The sequence below is a fragment of the Ambystoma mexicanum genome, chromosome 3q (genome assembly GCF_040938575.1).
Source record: "Ambystoma mexicanum isolate Mex_15411 chromosome 3q, UKY_AmexF1_1, whole genome shotgun sequence".
In the NCBI taxonomy this organism is placed as follows: Eukaryota; Metazoa; Chordata; class Amphibia; order Caudata; family Ambystomatidae; genus Ambystoma; species Ambystoma mexicanum.
In genome coordinates, this window is record NC_090926.1 from 327,110,213 (window position 1) to 327,126,296 (window position 16,084).

Sequence of the window (16,084 nt, forward strand, 5' to 3'; positions counted from 1 at the left end):
GACACAATCAGGTTACCTGGCACAATTAGGCTATCTGGTGAAATCAGGCAATATGGCACAGTCAGGTTATCTGGCAGAAATCCTGCTAGTTGTGGGATGAGGCTATCCAGCACAAGCAGGTTAAAAGTGGAATGAGGCTATCTGGCACAATCAGGCTATCTGGCACAGTAGTGCTACCTGGCACAATTGGGCTATCTGGCACAGTCAGGTCAAAAGTGAAATGCTGCTATCTTGGCTAATCCAGTAGTCTTGCAAATTAGGCTTGTCTGGCAAAAAGTAGGCTATATGGCACAGTCAGTGTAAATGTGAGATGCTGCTGTTTGGCACAGTTAGGCTAAATGTTGAGTGTTACTATCTTGAATCAATCAGTTCCTCTTACACAATTAGGCTATCTAGCACAGTTAGACTATCTGGTACAATCAGGCTAAATGTTAAAGTCGGCTATCTGGCACGATTTGGTAATCTGGCACAATCTGGCTGTTTGGTGCAATTTGGCTATAGGGCACGATCTGGCTATCTGGCACAATCTGGCTATCTGGCACAATCAGGCTACCTGGCACAATCAGGCTAACTGAAATGCTATCTGGCGCAGTACAAACAGGCTACCTGGCACAATTAGGCAATATGGCAAAATCAGGCTACCAGGCACAATCAGGCTACCTGGCACAATCAGGCTACCTGGCACAAACAGGCTAAATGTGAAATGCTGCTATCTGGCACAATCAGGCTGTCTGGCACAATTAGGCTATCTGACACAATCAGGTTACCTGGCACAATGAGGCTATCTGGTGAAATCAGGCGATCTGGCACAATTAGCCTATCTGGCATGATCAGCCTATCTGGCACAATTAGGCTACCTGGTACGATTAGGTTGTCTGGCACAATTAGGTTAAGTGCAAAGGTAATAAGGAGGGTTTGGGTTGGCTAGTGTATAGGAAAAGGAGATGTGGGAACTCCCAATACAGACCACTACTGTCCTGTTCCTAGATGATACCTTCTGCCCTGTTGCTAGTGAACCTCTTCTGACCTGCTACTAATGGTTCCATTATGTCTTGTTGATGGTGGCTTAGGCGGCCCCGTTGTTTTTTGTTTTCTTTTGCCATTCTCTGCCATGGATTGACTGTTTCTCTCTCTTGTCCTGTTACTGGTGCTGACCTCTGTCTTGTTAGTTATTGACTCTTTTGCTACATGATCACATTTGCCCTGTTTCTTGCAGGGATCCTATATCATGCACGTCACCTCGACCTTGCTGTCATAGGTTATTTCTGTCCTGTTGTTGGTAGGTGCCTGGAGGTTCCTTATGACCTTGTTCCATATTGCTAGTTGCTCCATTCTGCCCTGTGGACAGAGGGCCATCATCTGTCACATAACTGTGCTTTAATGCCATAAGAGATTGTGCTGGAGTGCTGGGAACTGTCACACATCTGGTAACTGCTGGCCGTACCAATATATAGTTGTATGCGAAAAGTGGGATGGTGAAAACAGTAATGAATGAGGCGCAACCTTTCTGAGTTGGAAAAAGAGGCTAGAGTGATGGGGAATGAGTAACTGTTGTCTAAAGCGAGACACACAAGAGACAGGCACCTCCAGCCAGGCTCACACTGCTCCAGTGCACCTAACCCTTCATGTTTTTTTTGTTTTTTCTTTCAGGACAGCACCTGGGCTGCTCCAAGGCCTTCGATGGGGTGGGACAGCAGTTTGCTCATGCCTGGTTTCTTGGTGATATCCATTTTGATGATGATGAACATTTTGTTGGGCCAGCGAGTGAGCGTGGGTTGAGCCTCCTAAAGGTAGGTTCTTTGCTTTGCCCCATTCATTGCCAGCTCTTTCGGTCTACCTACCTCACTGTCTCTCACTTTCGCTATGTTTCTTTCTCCCTGTCTGTCTTTCTGTCTGTCTGTCCTTTTCCTAAACAAAACGCTTACAAATTACCACTTCAAATCAATATATCCACTGCTGTTATATGTCTTTCTCTTTAATGTCTGTGCGTCTTTTCCCCTGGCTAGCGTGGTGGTACAGCAGAGTGTATTTCCTTTTACATGGCAAAAGTATTTCTTATTCAGACATAGCCACATGGCTGTCAGCACTGTGCTCCCGTGATGAAAGGCAGCACTGTGCTCACTGACCCTTCACAGAGGAGAAATATCTATTTGCATATCAGTCTGGTCCCACCTAAAAGGGCAGTCCAGCACAGAAATGCTAGTCAATTCTCCTCTGGAAAGAGTTCCATCAGAACAGGTTATTTGAACCATGTTTGTTCTCAGTACGGGGGCGCCCACGATCTTGTTAATTTTGTAAAACTTGTGGTTTCACAGTAAGCAACCAAGGGTAATCCAGACGTGGATCCCTTGCTCACTGTGCCTTAATGAGCCTCAGCTTCACCTCACTGAGGAGGTCCAACAATGCCAGAATACGTGTCTGGTGTTGCTGATGGAACTCTTGTTCAGAGGAGAATTGCCTGTCCTTTCAGTCCTGGACCACCCTTGTGGGGGGACCAGACCAATATGCAAATGGATATTTCTTTTCTGTGAAGGATGCAGTGAGCTAAAATGTGGTTATAGATCTCCCCTCCCCCTGAGAGGAAAATTTGGTAGAACAGGTTATTTGAATCATGTTGTTCTAAGTAAAGGGGCTCCCACACTCTTGTTAATTTCATAAATAACTATGCCAGTTTGTTCATGGACATCACAAGATTTCTTAGCAAGAACCAGGCATTCAGTTAGGGTTAAAAAGTGGAACAAGCTGTTCAAGCTATCAATGCTGCACGGATTCTTCAGCGCAAGGATAACACCAAGCCTATATAGTGTAGAGAGACACCTCTGTCTATGCCACGGGGGAAGTCCTCTTACAACGAAATCCCCCCAAAAATCCCCTCGCTTATTTATTCAAGACAGGGACAAACTATGAGCTTAAGTATTCAGTAATCAAACAAAGAATTGCTTGCCATGAAGACAGCATTCAAGGACTTGAGGCATCAATCAGTGGAATCTACAGTACCCATGGATGATGACATGTAGGAATAGCTGACGAGCCAGATGGGCTTTCTTTTTCCTACAGTAGGATTATTTTCTTACGCATTTCCCAAGTTCTAGAAACAGAAGGGCTGCTGCCCTCTTGTGTTCTCAACAAACCACGAGAGAATCATCAAACCATGCCCCATGCTCTCTCCCACCAAACCTTTTCTTTCAACAGTAATGCAGTATCTACAATAAATCAAAAAGGTGTCCCTCAACGACCAACCGGTAACAACTCTCCTTGGCAAATCTGGTATCTCTTCACACAAAATAATTTGTACCTGTGCAGCGGCATCCTCTGTAGATCTTTTCTGGGTTCCATGGTGATCGTATAGCATGGGGTAAGGGTGACATATTAATTGATACAGAGACCATTTTCATGGCCTGGAATGTCCACACAAATCAAAGACTATGGGCCTCATTACGAGGAGTGTGGTAGGGGGTTAACAGGGCCGGTAGAGCTGCCGGCCCCGTTAACCCCCTACCGCCTCATTACGAGGTCCGCTCGTGGGACCCGCTAAGGACACCTGGTTTTACCAGACGTCCTTAGCGGGTCCCGCGAGCGGCCCAGCATGCTAACAACGGGCCCGTCATTAAAGGGCCCGTTGTTAGCATGCTCCCCATTCCCATTGAGCCCTATGGGGGCTCAAATGGGAATGGGGATGTACCGGGTCCGGGTTCCCTGAATGGAGAAATACCGGGCCCTCCAAGGTCGGAATGGCCCGGTATTTCCCCATTCAGGGAACCCGGACCCGGTACCCAGAATGGGCGTAGCCATGCCGCAAAAAGTGGCATGGTTACCTCCATTTTCGTAATGAGGCCCAATATGTCTTCATGCCTGACATGTACACAGGTGAAAACTGAATAGAAGCAATCCATTGGCCTTTTTCTACGATTGGAGACGCCTCCTTCCCCATGGCAAACTACAGTCACCAATTCCATTGTAGATTGACCTCCCTCACAGAGTGCTTCCTGCATCAGAGCGATCGTTGACTTTTATAGTAACTGGCCCATTTCCTCCCATTGCCTGTAATTCTTATAGCTAGTCGTATGACAGAGGATTTCTTCCCTGAGATCTACCAGTTGCATGGACTTCCAGAAAAAAATAGTATCAGACCTCGGCACCCAGTTTACTTCTTGCTTTTGGGCAGCCCTATTTTCCCACATTGGGGTAGAAAGGTCCCTCAGCTCAGGCTACCACCTTCATACCAATGGCCAAACTGAGCATACAAACCAGACCCTCAAACAGTATTTTTGTTGCTATACAAATGATTTACAATCAGATTGGAGCAGGCATTTGGGCACGGCAGAAGCGATATACAATATGTTGCATACAGCCATTGGGATAAGCCCCTTTTTCTGCACATATGGCAGTCCAAAGTTGTTTCCTATGGGACCTGTTAAGCCAACTCCTACAGTTGCCAATGAAGTTCTGATGGAACGCATTCAGGCCATCTATCAACTTGCCAGAACCTTATTGGATTCACCTACAGCAGCTATGAAGGTCATGGCAGAAAAGAAACGCATGTTAGTACATCTCCAGTTTGAGCCTCCAATCAGGCTTTCATCCATGAACCTACCTACAGGTATCATTCTGAAGAAATTGACTCCTCGATTTTGTTTACTCCTTTTGTATCATTCAGCGTTTCATCTGCAGTTCCCCTACCCTTTGTGTATTCATCCAGTCTTCCACAAACCCCTTTTGAAACACTACTGCCAGTGCTTTTCCAACATTCTGCACCACGGCCTGCTCTAACAGTGGTGTGTGGAAAACTTGAAGGCAAGGTTAATGACATCTGTGACTCCGTCTCCTTTTGGGATGTCCTTATTTTTTGGTGGACTGGAAAGGATATAGTCCATATGGCGGAGTGTGGGAACCTGCTTCCTAAGTCCATACCCTATGTCTAGCCTGTGGTTTCTTCCTATGACATTCCCTGTAAGCAGAGAGCATAAGTCGTGTGTAAATGATGGCAGAGTGTTACACCCCATTGAACCCCCTACTCCTTTCCCAGCTGCTGGTGCTTGTACCAGCACGGGCGTTTGGCCTTGCAAGCGCAGGAAAGGTTGCAGCGCTGACCAAAGAGGACTCCATTGCTGAGACTGAAGAGTGGCGCATGTGCGACACCATGATTCCTTCATCACGCACTCATCAAAGACCTCTATGCAGGTTTGGTGCATGCATGATGCTGTGCTTGCTATGAGCCAGAATACAGGACATGAGACAGAACTTCCCTATGCTTCTTTAGTCCAGCAGATGCCACAGCATTTGTGTCTCTATAACTCTGATGCATGTGAGGCTGCAATCCTGGTCCCTGTGTTCCCTGGTTCTGCTCATTGGTTCCTCCCTTTGCCCCATCCTGCTCTTTGCATGTTCTGATTCAACCATGGGTATGCCTAGTACTTTTTTTCTAACAGTCTCTTTAAACCCTCCTGCTCTGACTCCTCTTTACCTGAAACAGGCTCTCTCTCTTCTCCGCCTCCTGGCATTTCCCTCTAGACCTTATCACATGTTAACTGAGCGCCCGCCATGACAGTTCAGAGAATACACCCGTTTGCCTTCCTCTAATCAGCTTTTACTTGAAAAGTGAGATCTGCCACCCATTACTAGTAATTTGGGTCTGTTCCGCATCCCGTTAATTTAGGGTGGTGATTGCACGTGTTGCTTGGAGCTAGTTCAACCCGAACGCCCCCCCCCCTTGGTGTGGTGTTACCTAATAATCTGGGTTTGGATTGGTTCCTCACATTGTGCTTTCAAGTCAGAGACGGTGTCATGGTGGATTACCAACTATACAGAAGGAGCCTTTTTTCAGGTTCTTGTCACCAAGCCAGTTATGTCACCATCAGGCATACTGCCTGAACTCCAGTTAGTAGTCAGAAACAAAAAGTAAACTCATGACTTACTCTTCCAACAAAACCCTGAGTGTCTCTTAAGGAGGAATCCTGGCTCATCCCAGACTGCAATGTCATTTAGCTGATATAGTGCCAGAGAACTACTCCATAATGACAAAATGTCATCCAGAAAGAAGGTTTGCCTGTCATAGACAAATCACATCCCTTCCTGAAATGTTCACCCTACGCAAACTGAAACCTCGTGAAGAATCATTCAATTATACTCCTGCGCTACAGATCACTTAAACACACATCACAACTTCTGACAGCATACATTGATTTCATCTAGAAAATAACAAGGAAAGGCACAAACTTCCCCCCCATCCCCGCTCATGGACTTCAGCGCATGGGAAAACTACCTATTAGAAACTGTTGCTACATTCTGCATTGAACGCTCACATTCCCAGGTCTACTTAACTGGTCAAAAGCCCAACCCACTTCTGTGGCCATACTCTGTGCCTAATCTTTAGGAAGACTGGTCAGTTGAGGCTGTTGATTGCGTAGCACTTCCCTGGACTGATCGCCAGGCCAACTCCTTCTTGATCACCCTACCTGACCACCAACGACAAGCAGAAAAAGCATCTGCCAGATGTTGGACAGTATTTTTGAGGAACTCCTTTTACCACTCTTCCCAACTTCCCTACAACACAGCAACTCTCCAGATGACACAAAACACACTCTCAAAAGCGTCATACTTTAAGCTGAAGATGCCACCAATCTCCTCTATAGTGCATCCAATAGCAAGAAATAAGTCAGCCCTTTAATGATTCACTCTAATTCCCAAACAGGGCTGACAAACTGAGTCAGCATAGACACACACATCAAGCTACCCCCAAACAGTACAGGACTATCCTCGGTGAATATCACAAAGCTACTTTTGTGGCAAAAGTCCCCTTCAACTTCAAACACACTAGTGTCAGCCACCACCCCTGTAAGTTTGTTCAAATCCAGGCATTCAACCGGACCTGTCTGCTTCCTACACCAAATTAATCTCAGCTATTCAGTGATAAACTCTCACCATTCTGCATCGACAAAATCACCAAAATCTGCAATTCCTTTCAACAGAACAACATCCCCCACAGAGAGGACTTCTTTAACTCTGATTGTAGACCCTCCTGAGTGGACATTTTGCTTTGTGTGGTTAGAGAGGCACAGCACTGCAGCCACATCTCATTGATGAGCCCCATCAAGACAGAAACGTGTCTGGGGTTGCTGATGGTACTTTTTCTCATAGGAGAATTTCCAGGAGTTTCGGAGTTGGGCTGTTCTTGTAGGCACTACCGGACTGAGAAACAAATGGAGTATCATCCTGTGGTGATGTACACTGATGTTAAAATGTGATTGTAGAAGCTCCTCGGGGGGACACTGTCCACCAGAACAGGGTATTCAGCATTGTTAAATGTTCTTCCAGGGGCACTCAAAATGTTGTCAAAACGGTCAGGGAGAGAACAAACCAGCCACTGACCACAATGACCACACTTCACCCCTCTGACTCATCCCCATAACATTGGAGCTCCACCACTACTGCAATATGCAGCAACACTACAACATTAGTGTAGGTTGGCAACAAGAGGACAGTCACCAGCCAGCAGCACCAACACAGGGGAAAGGTCAGGTAAAAGGACACTGCCTAAGAGTAGTGCCTTTCATGAATGTCAACCTATGCACAAAGGTGTTACTGCAATGTTTGACAGACAAGTTTAAAAGTTCAATGATCATTTTCCATGCATTTGTCCATCAAATAAATTTAGTAGGAAATCAGGTTTGCTCGTTTTCTGTGGATAGATGGTAAACATGTTCCAATTTTGCCCTATACCATCACTTTATGTTGTTTGGTATCTGTAAATCGCACATCTGCCATGGCTACTGCATCCATCACCCAAAATAGCAAGTGGGAGTTGCAGTGTTAAGCCTTAATATGCAGGCACTATGAGGGAACAATTATGCGTGTTGGCAGCAGTGGGCTGGGAGTTGCCCGCCCAATGTTTCCAACTGCGCTAGAAATTATGTGGGCCCTGCTTCTCCCTGTCCCACCAAGTCCAGTGTAGATCCTCACAAGGATCCTGGAGGATCTGCTCTCTCACCATTACTCTTTAATATATACTTCTACCACTTTCAAGACTATCGGGGACCGGGGCCTAATCCCCTCCCCTATTCTCTTGACTCCTAACTCTACCACTTCATCACAAACAAGAAAAGAAACAGTACCAAGCCCTGCAAACCTGCCTTGCCGCTATTGACTATCAGACAGCAATGAGCCTCCTGAAAGTCAATGGAAGCAAAATGCAACTCCTGTTATTGGATACCAACTTCACCTGCAGCCTCTCAGCATGTATACATCGACCACCTATCTGGGTCTAGGCAATGTCTAGGCAATGTCAAAAAAATAAAGCCTGGGATCTGTCTCCAAGTCTGTAATGGCCATTATTTGATTATGGTAGTCAGGGCATCCCACCCCCTACTCCTTTTCATCCCCCAAGGACCATCTAGTAAAATTGATGTTCACCACCACCTTCAGACACAACTATGTACTTCCACTCTGTCGTGACCTGACATTTCCCCTTTTCAAATGGCTCAAAACACAAATTCATTATTCATATCCCGGAAGAAGCCCTGTAACTCACGCTGACTCCGCAACCACTGCGCTGGTTTCTCATCAATGTCCAGATCATTTTCAAGAGCCCGAACCTTATCCACAAATTCCTCCACGGGAAGGCACCCAGCTATCTCAATGAAAAACTGTGGTTTTGCACTCCTGCACATGTTTTAAGCTCCTCTGGCAAGCAAAGGGGCTACAGAAAGGGAGACAATTTGCAATTCACAGACTTTGGCTTTGCAACATGCTCCCTTTTACAATTCATAATAAGGTCAAACATTGAGCCTTCATAAAGATGCTTTAAAATCATGTGTTTCATGTACAACCCTCTCCTCTAGCACGCAGCACCATGAGGGGATGCTGTGTGCAAAGCTGTTATGCGCATGAGTTCAGTGGTTCATTAGGGCATCATTCTGGCTGGGAGTACAGTTGTCTGGGGACTTAAAGGCATATTCAATTAATCAGATTAAGTTCAAAGTCTTGGCAGGTAGGCACTCCTTACTACACTCCTTACCTTCAACTATCGCTCTGCAAATACCTCCCCTCTCGAGCCCTTCGCTCCTCTACTTCTAACTCCCTCAGGGTCAGTTGTATTTCAAAGAAACGAGCTGGGGGCAGATCTCTGTCTTCGGTTGGTGCCTCTCTTTGGAACAGCTTCCCGGCCACCCTGAAACTTGAGAAGAACCATCTCCAGTTCCGGAGGCACCTCAAGACCTTCCTCTTTGCGTCCACCTTTGCCCCTCTTCTCCCCTGCTGATCTGTTTTTCTCTCTCGGCACCGTGCACCTGGACACCATCTGTCCTTCGGGCCCAGTAACTACTCACCCTGCCTATCTCCAGCACGTCCTCAGTGCCACTCCATTGCACTGGGTTTCTATATCTGTACCCATACAGTCCCCCACTTCTTCTGCACTTATCAGATATACACTATCTGACTAATCTTGCACTTGCCACTTGCTGGCTGCACTACCACTTTTCACTGCCTTTATTTACTGCACTTATTATTTATTCTGTTCTCTTTTCCGCACTTTCCACTTTTCCCCCTTCCACGCTCTTTCTCCCTTTTTCCCTGTTCCATGCACTTGCCCGTTCTTAATGTCACTGGGCCTAGTAAGATCGTTGTTTATTTTGTTCTCCCTTGTTCCCCCCCTTTGCTTGGTCACGCCCTGAAACACTTGTGTATGAGCGGGATATAAATATCATATCATATCATTGTACGCTGGCATCCTGGCTGCTTTTGCAGAGCCCCTGTTGACATCATTGCTGTCCTCATCCATGCATCTTGTATGATGTATGTGCATCACCTTGCCCAGATGAGAGTGGATTCAAGTTCCACAAGCTATTGGCGGCACATGTATTATAAATATCCCTGATATCTCCACTCAGAATGGTGTGTAGGCCAGCACTCAGCCAACACTAGTCCACTGTATTTTCATTGCTGTACGTGTTCGTTTCTTGAAGTCAGAGGTGGATGCCTCGGCTTAATGTGCCAAACTATTCTGTGGTTTAGAAGCTGTCACCTCTGACGTAAGCACGCCCATGCATTTGCTTTAAGACAGATTTCTCATTTGTATTGTGCTCAGATTCCTTTCCCATATTTGGATGATCATTTATTTATGTATTTATTGTGCATTTGTAAGGCACTTATGCATGAAGTAAATTGTGTATCTTGAATGATTAGGTGCCTCAACACTGATAATTCCATTTACTTATCCATAGAACTCTTGTTAAAGAGTGATGTGTTGATTTCCAGAAATTAACTCTGAGTTGCGTACTCGGGACGACTCGTGTGTTGTGAGCGATGGTGCTTTAGCAAAGCCTTTTGAAGATGTATCCGAAATGATGGTTATTTGGGGGGAAGAGTTAAGAGAAATAGAGAAACCTAGACGTCAGAGGATCTACAAGAACATAGTTTAGAACATTGGATGGGGGTCACTCTGTAATCTAGAGAAGTGAGCGTGACGAACACGAATGGAATCGGAACACCCGACTGAAGTGCACATTTTGAAACCAATGGGCTCCCATATCAATAACGTGAAGCCTTCTTGTGCGTCCCAGTTTAGCAATGTAGCCCGAAGTGCTTCATGATAATCGCCCAATCCAATGACTCAATGTTAGTGGGTGCGGACTGTATCATACTACTCAAAACCAACCACCAACAGGGCCCTTAGTGACAAACTTAAAAAAACAGAAAAGAGGGCTCCGGTGTTAGAGCAACTTGTTATTCTCCTACACAATCCGGAAGGGAAGTCGCTTCATCATTTAGTAATTTCTTAAATATGCTAATAAAATGTTGAGTTGTAAAAAGTAAAAAGAAATTGAATCCTCATCAATGAAATGCGCCACAGCATAAGTAAAGTTTGAACGCTGTTTATTTTTGAACAAAACAACGAGTGCTCCCTTTGGAGAGGCCCTTTGATGACACGTGTTTCGGCAAATTGGTGCCTTTTTCAAATCAAGGGCATTAATGTCGTGATACGAATATATTTGGTATTCAGTCTCATTTTATGTTGCCTTAAGTATTACGGGATAAATCCCACCTATCAGGGAGCACTCATTGTTTTGTTCAAAAATAAACAGCGATCAAACTTTACTTATACTGTGGCGCATTTCCTTGATGAAGATTCAATGTCTACTGTACTAATCGGAGGTGGGGTTCTTTGACCTCCGTTTTCCTCTCATATGCGACACTGCCCACCAGGAAGTATGCAAACTGGTCGCCGGACATAACAAGCTGAAAGTTGCAAACCCCCCACTTTACCTGAACTTATCATTTAGTGATAGTCTGATGCAATGCCATAGCCAAGGATCTAATCTTCTAGTTCAATGGCAATATCAATGTCTAGGAGAAGACTATAGAAACGCTTCTGTTCTGTAAGCATAGACAGGGAACAGATGTGCATGCCTATAATGGCAAGAGGCTTACTTCCATGTACAGGGTGGGATGTGCCCATATGAAAAATGCCTCATTGTTTCAGAGTGGATAAAAGGTCAATTTGCAGGTTGTTACCAGCACTGAGAAAAGTATTGCTGACAAAATGGGCATTTCTATTTAGTCATCTGCATCAACCACGCTGGAATGGGTGGTGGTGGTTTGACATGAGGATATTGCATACTTTGGTAGGAAGGATGTTCTTTTTGTAGCTTTGCCCCCATTGATATCAATGGATCCCCCAACGTTTGGCTAGGAATTGAACCCTGCCCTGCCTTTTGGAGGTAAGAAAAACCCTGCTGCTTTCCTTTCCTTGCACAGCTCATCTCTTTTGGGGGCACAGGTCAGCCCATATTGCTACCAGTGTAGGGGGACACTGGCCCTCATTCTGACTCAGGCGTTAAGGGGTTTATGGCGCCGTAAACGGCGCTGACCCTTAACGCCTGATTACAAGGTTCCCTTTGCGGGATGGCTTTTAACGGCTGCTTTTTTGCAGCCGTTAAAATCCATGCCGCAAAGGGACCTTGGCGATAATTACGGCATCGTAATTTACGGTGCCGTAATTATCGCCTTTCCCCATTCCCATTATGCCCTATGGGGCGAAAATGGGAATGGGGAAGGGTAAAATGGGAAATGGGGATTTACCGCCCCACTCGCCTTGGAATGGGGCGGTAAATCCGCCAACCACCATGGCGTAAACGTGGTTTACGCCATGGTGGTAAGGGTACGACCCAGGCGGTAACTTACCGCCTGGGTCGTAATGAGGGCCACTGTCCCCTTTGCAAGATTCCTATGTTTTGGTGTAGCACACATCCCCTTACAGTGAACTGCTGCAGAGGGACTGTGTAGCTCTTTTTCTTTGTAAAACGTTTTGTTACCGGTCTCTCTAATTTTCTGCACAGTTCAAAGTGACTTTGCACTGCTGAAAAAGTGTATTTTTGCATTACAAAGTCAGTGCAAAGTCAGTACAAAGTCATTTTTGTAGTACAAAAGGACTTTGCACTGCAAAAATACACTTTACACAGTTCCATGAATCAGGGTTTGTGTCAGCAGTGCAAAGTCACTTTTCAGCAGTGCAAAGTCACTTTGAACCGTGCAAATATTCCATGAATCAAGCCGTATGTGTCCAAGATTGGCTTGTAACAGCAGATATTTTTCTAGTGTGTGTTTTACATATTTACCACATGCACGTTTATATTTTATCGCATAATGTTATTTTGAGTACCATTTGCTCAAAATGGCCGTGGCAGATTTTGTTTTGTTCGGACCTTTGGCCATTATGTTCTTTGTCCTTCTTCCTGCCTTCTCAGGTCAGAAAATGCCATTCTGCCATTCCATTCTACCCACTATTCCTCTCAACCGCTTTAGCTGAATTGTCCAGGTGACATCTCACTCAGTCACTCACTCGGCCCATAATCTGATACTCACAGCCTACTGGACCCCTGTGTACAGAGCAGATATTCGTATAACTCTTGTATCTGCATTGATATCGCTCTGATGCCATTCTCAGCTAAGAATGCCACCCCAACATAGATCTGGGGACGTGAAGATGACTCTCTGAGGGCTGCAGCCACCCCGCAGCAGGATTCACGTGATGTCCAGGGGGTTTGAAGAGGTGCTCAGAAACAAACATGCCTACGTGCCCTTGATAGCGCTGTCACTCATGCCTAGAACCCTGAGGGAACCTAGAAGCTCTTGAGGGCACTGTCAAGCTACTTTGGATGCTTCTACTCTTCTCTGACCTAGGTGGGCAGAGAAGGCTGGCAGACGTGTCTCCCTCTGTCTCAGCATGGGCACAGCTCTCTGTTACTCACCGGTACTGACCTGCACAGAAGAGCAGTGTGGTGTAGCTTCTATTGCTATGAGCAAGTTTAGCTCAAAGGACCTGCCATTTGTAATGCTTCACAGTCTTTGAAGGTAGTTCAGCTCATAGTATACTCTACTAATCCTTCAATTGTTTTACTTGTATACTGTTTTGGCATTCAACGCTGTGACAGCTCTAGTTGCTAGCAGAGTTAAAAATGTGTTGTGTTTGCGTTTGGTGTAAAGCGATGGCTTGGTAATGCTGACATCACAGTCTCTTGGTTGCCCCATGTTATTTCGTTGCCCTATGTCATTTCGTTTCCCTGTGTTATTTCGTTGCCCAATGTTATTCCATTGCCCTATGACATTTCGTTGCCCTATGTCATTTCGTTGCCCTATGTTATTTCGTTGCCCTATGTTATTTCGCTGCCCTATGTTATTTCAGGTTGCCGTCCATGAGATTGGACATGCCCTCGGACTGACGCACATCACCCGCTTTGGCTCTGTGATGCATCCAAATTATACCCCCGGGGAGGGTCGCTTCGAGCTTGATTGGGAGGATCGAAAAGCTATTCAGCAGAAATACGGTGAGTGCCTCGGGTTAATCCCTGAAATACAGACCATGGGCAACAATATCCGGGTTCATTTGAACTGGGGGAGTCATGTTGGGAAGGGAGTGTTCAGCAGCTGAGCTGAGCACATTAGCGAGAGAAGAGAGTAGAGAAGTTCAGGAGACAATTTAGGGGGCAACGGCAGCTTATTGGATAAATGAACAGGACTACCCTTGCTTTTTCAAGTGCACGCGTTCTCACACAGGCACAATTGATTCACCGGAAGCAGGATGTCACATCCCATTCAACCACAGGCCACCGCTAGTCCACCTGCACCAACTGTTGGGTGAGCATTGAAGTTGGCCTTTGTCTTGGCTCCCAAATTCTAATCTCTACTCCTCAATTTAAATACAAACTGCCAGGACAACTGCAGATTTGATCGAAGTACATGAGTGATCCGCAAGAAGTCATTTAGAATCTAAACAAACAAATCACATAACAGGCTGGACTTGTGGACTGATAGCTATAGATGAGAGCACCCTGACAGAGCGCAATTCTCCCTAAGCCAGAAGGACTCCAGCTTGACTGACTCCATCTTATTGCTGGCAGGACTGTAGCAAGAGCCTTGCTGTAGAGCACCCAGAGATCGCTTGATGTGACTCTCAGACAATAACTGGAGCTAAAACACATGAAAAAGAAAGACCTTCGGGAATGATCGGAAGCAACATGGCCGCCCGGTCATAATGTGGATGGAACCAAGACCCTGAGCAAGCACTAATCAGGGCCAACTCTAGAGAGTAGTAAGATCCTTACTGTAAGGAAGTGTTAACACTCAGATATAAAACAGGACATCAAAGTAGAGGTAATATGTGAGTAGAGGAGCACAAGTAAAGGATAATAATGGCAAATGTGGTATCTTGCTTCTCAGCACTGCAAACTGTAGGTGTTATGGTTGCCTATGTAAAACATGTATGGTATTAGAATACCGTATGTATTGCTATAGCAGGGGAGCTGCACCTTACTCACGGGTGCACAATATCTGGACCTCAGAAGGGTGAAGGCCCAAGGTGGTCCTGCAAGGAATCAAACTTGTGGTTGGAGGTCTCGCACAGATCTCCAAAGCAAGTGCTTAACTCTTTGGGCTATTCAACCAGGAAAAGGAAAGAACATAGGCAGACATACAGACTGAAAAAGACAGAGAGATTCAAGAACTAGAAACAGAGGTTACTGGCAACATTGAACGAGCCTGGGACAAAGGACATGGAACATGTCTGAAGTGTACAGAATTTGGTAGAACGGACAAAGACCAGTGGCATTCCAAAAGGCAGAAATAGACATTGCCCAAAACAGAAAAAGACAAAAAGACAAAAGACAAAACAGTTCAGCTGTTGCAGAAACTATTGCAAGTAGGCAATATGCAGGTGCCACGGCAATGAAGAATTCTTCTGGCACAGAAGCACACACGTGGATTCCAGTAAACACTGTGCTAACAGCATCACTTAGGAACTACAGCAACAGAAGAGGCAAACAAAAGTCTGGAAGCTGATAGGTCTCACTGCTGCATGAGAGGGTACATGGGGGAGACAACAGGCAGAGAGGGAGTTTTACAGGAGAAGAATGAGTCCTGTCCCTAGATAGCTTCATCATATGACTAGGCTTTTGGTATGTATATATGTCAGGTTTTTCACTCAAATGCCAAAGTACTTAAATTGTTTGCCAGACATTACCATCATATGCGCATGTGGTCCCCATTTGTCAAGGTTTGCCGTTACTTGCCCTACCTCGGGTGCCGTTTGCGAAATATTCGCCATTATAAGCCTTGTTACTCACATTTTCCACATGTTGCCATTGTGTGCTCAGGTACTCATATTTGCATTTGCCTTTTTGTGCTGTGTTTGTGTGAGGGAACATAGTGGTCCAAGCAGACACACAGTACACGAGCAATAGGTAGGTACTGCCATCAGTTGCAAGAAAGTTCTATACCCGGGTACTCGTTCCAGGTGTCAGGTCGGCTAATCCTCCCAAAAAAACGAATTAAAAAACAACGAGGACAAAAACACTGATTTTGTCTATTCAAATTTTTGTGAGATTTTTCCACTTTTTTTTAAGTAAGTAGATGGGGGTGCGATGCGTTAGGGTATAAATAAAAGAGTGGTACGTGCGGGTCTCCCCCCGCATTAAAAAAAAGAAAAAAGTGCTTTGGGCCTCAGTGTGTTAAATTCATTCTTTTAACCTAGAACCTCAGAAATTGCTATTAAATGGGCAGCTTCTTAGACCATTTGACACACAGCGCCTCACTT

General features: G+C 45.5%; 1 protein-coding gene across 1 annotated transcript in view; it reads left to right on the forward strand.

Moving 5' to 3' along the window:
• Positions 1–16,084, forward strand: part of LOC138582539 (matrix metalloproteinase-21-like) — a 205,475-nt gene that overhangs the window by 171,273 nt on the left and 18,118 nt on the right. Inside the window, exons 4-5 of the mRNA XM_069653910.1 lie at positions 1,651–1,790; positions 13,679–13,820. Of these exons, the coding sequence (XP_069510011.1) occupies positions 1,651–1,790; positions 13,679–13,820 (282 nt within the window). The remainder of the gene's footprint in view (positions 1–1,650; positions 1,791–13,678; positions 13,821–16,084) is intronic.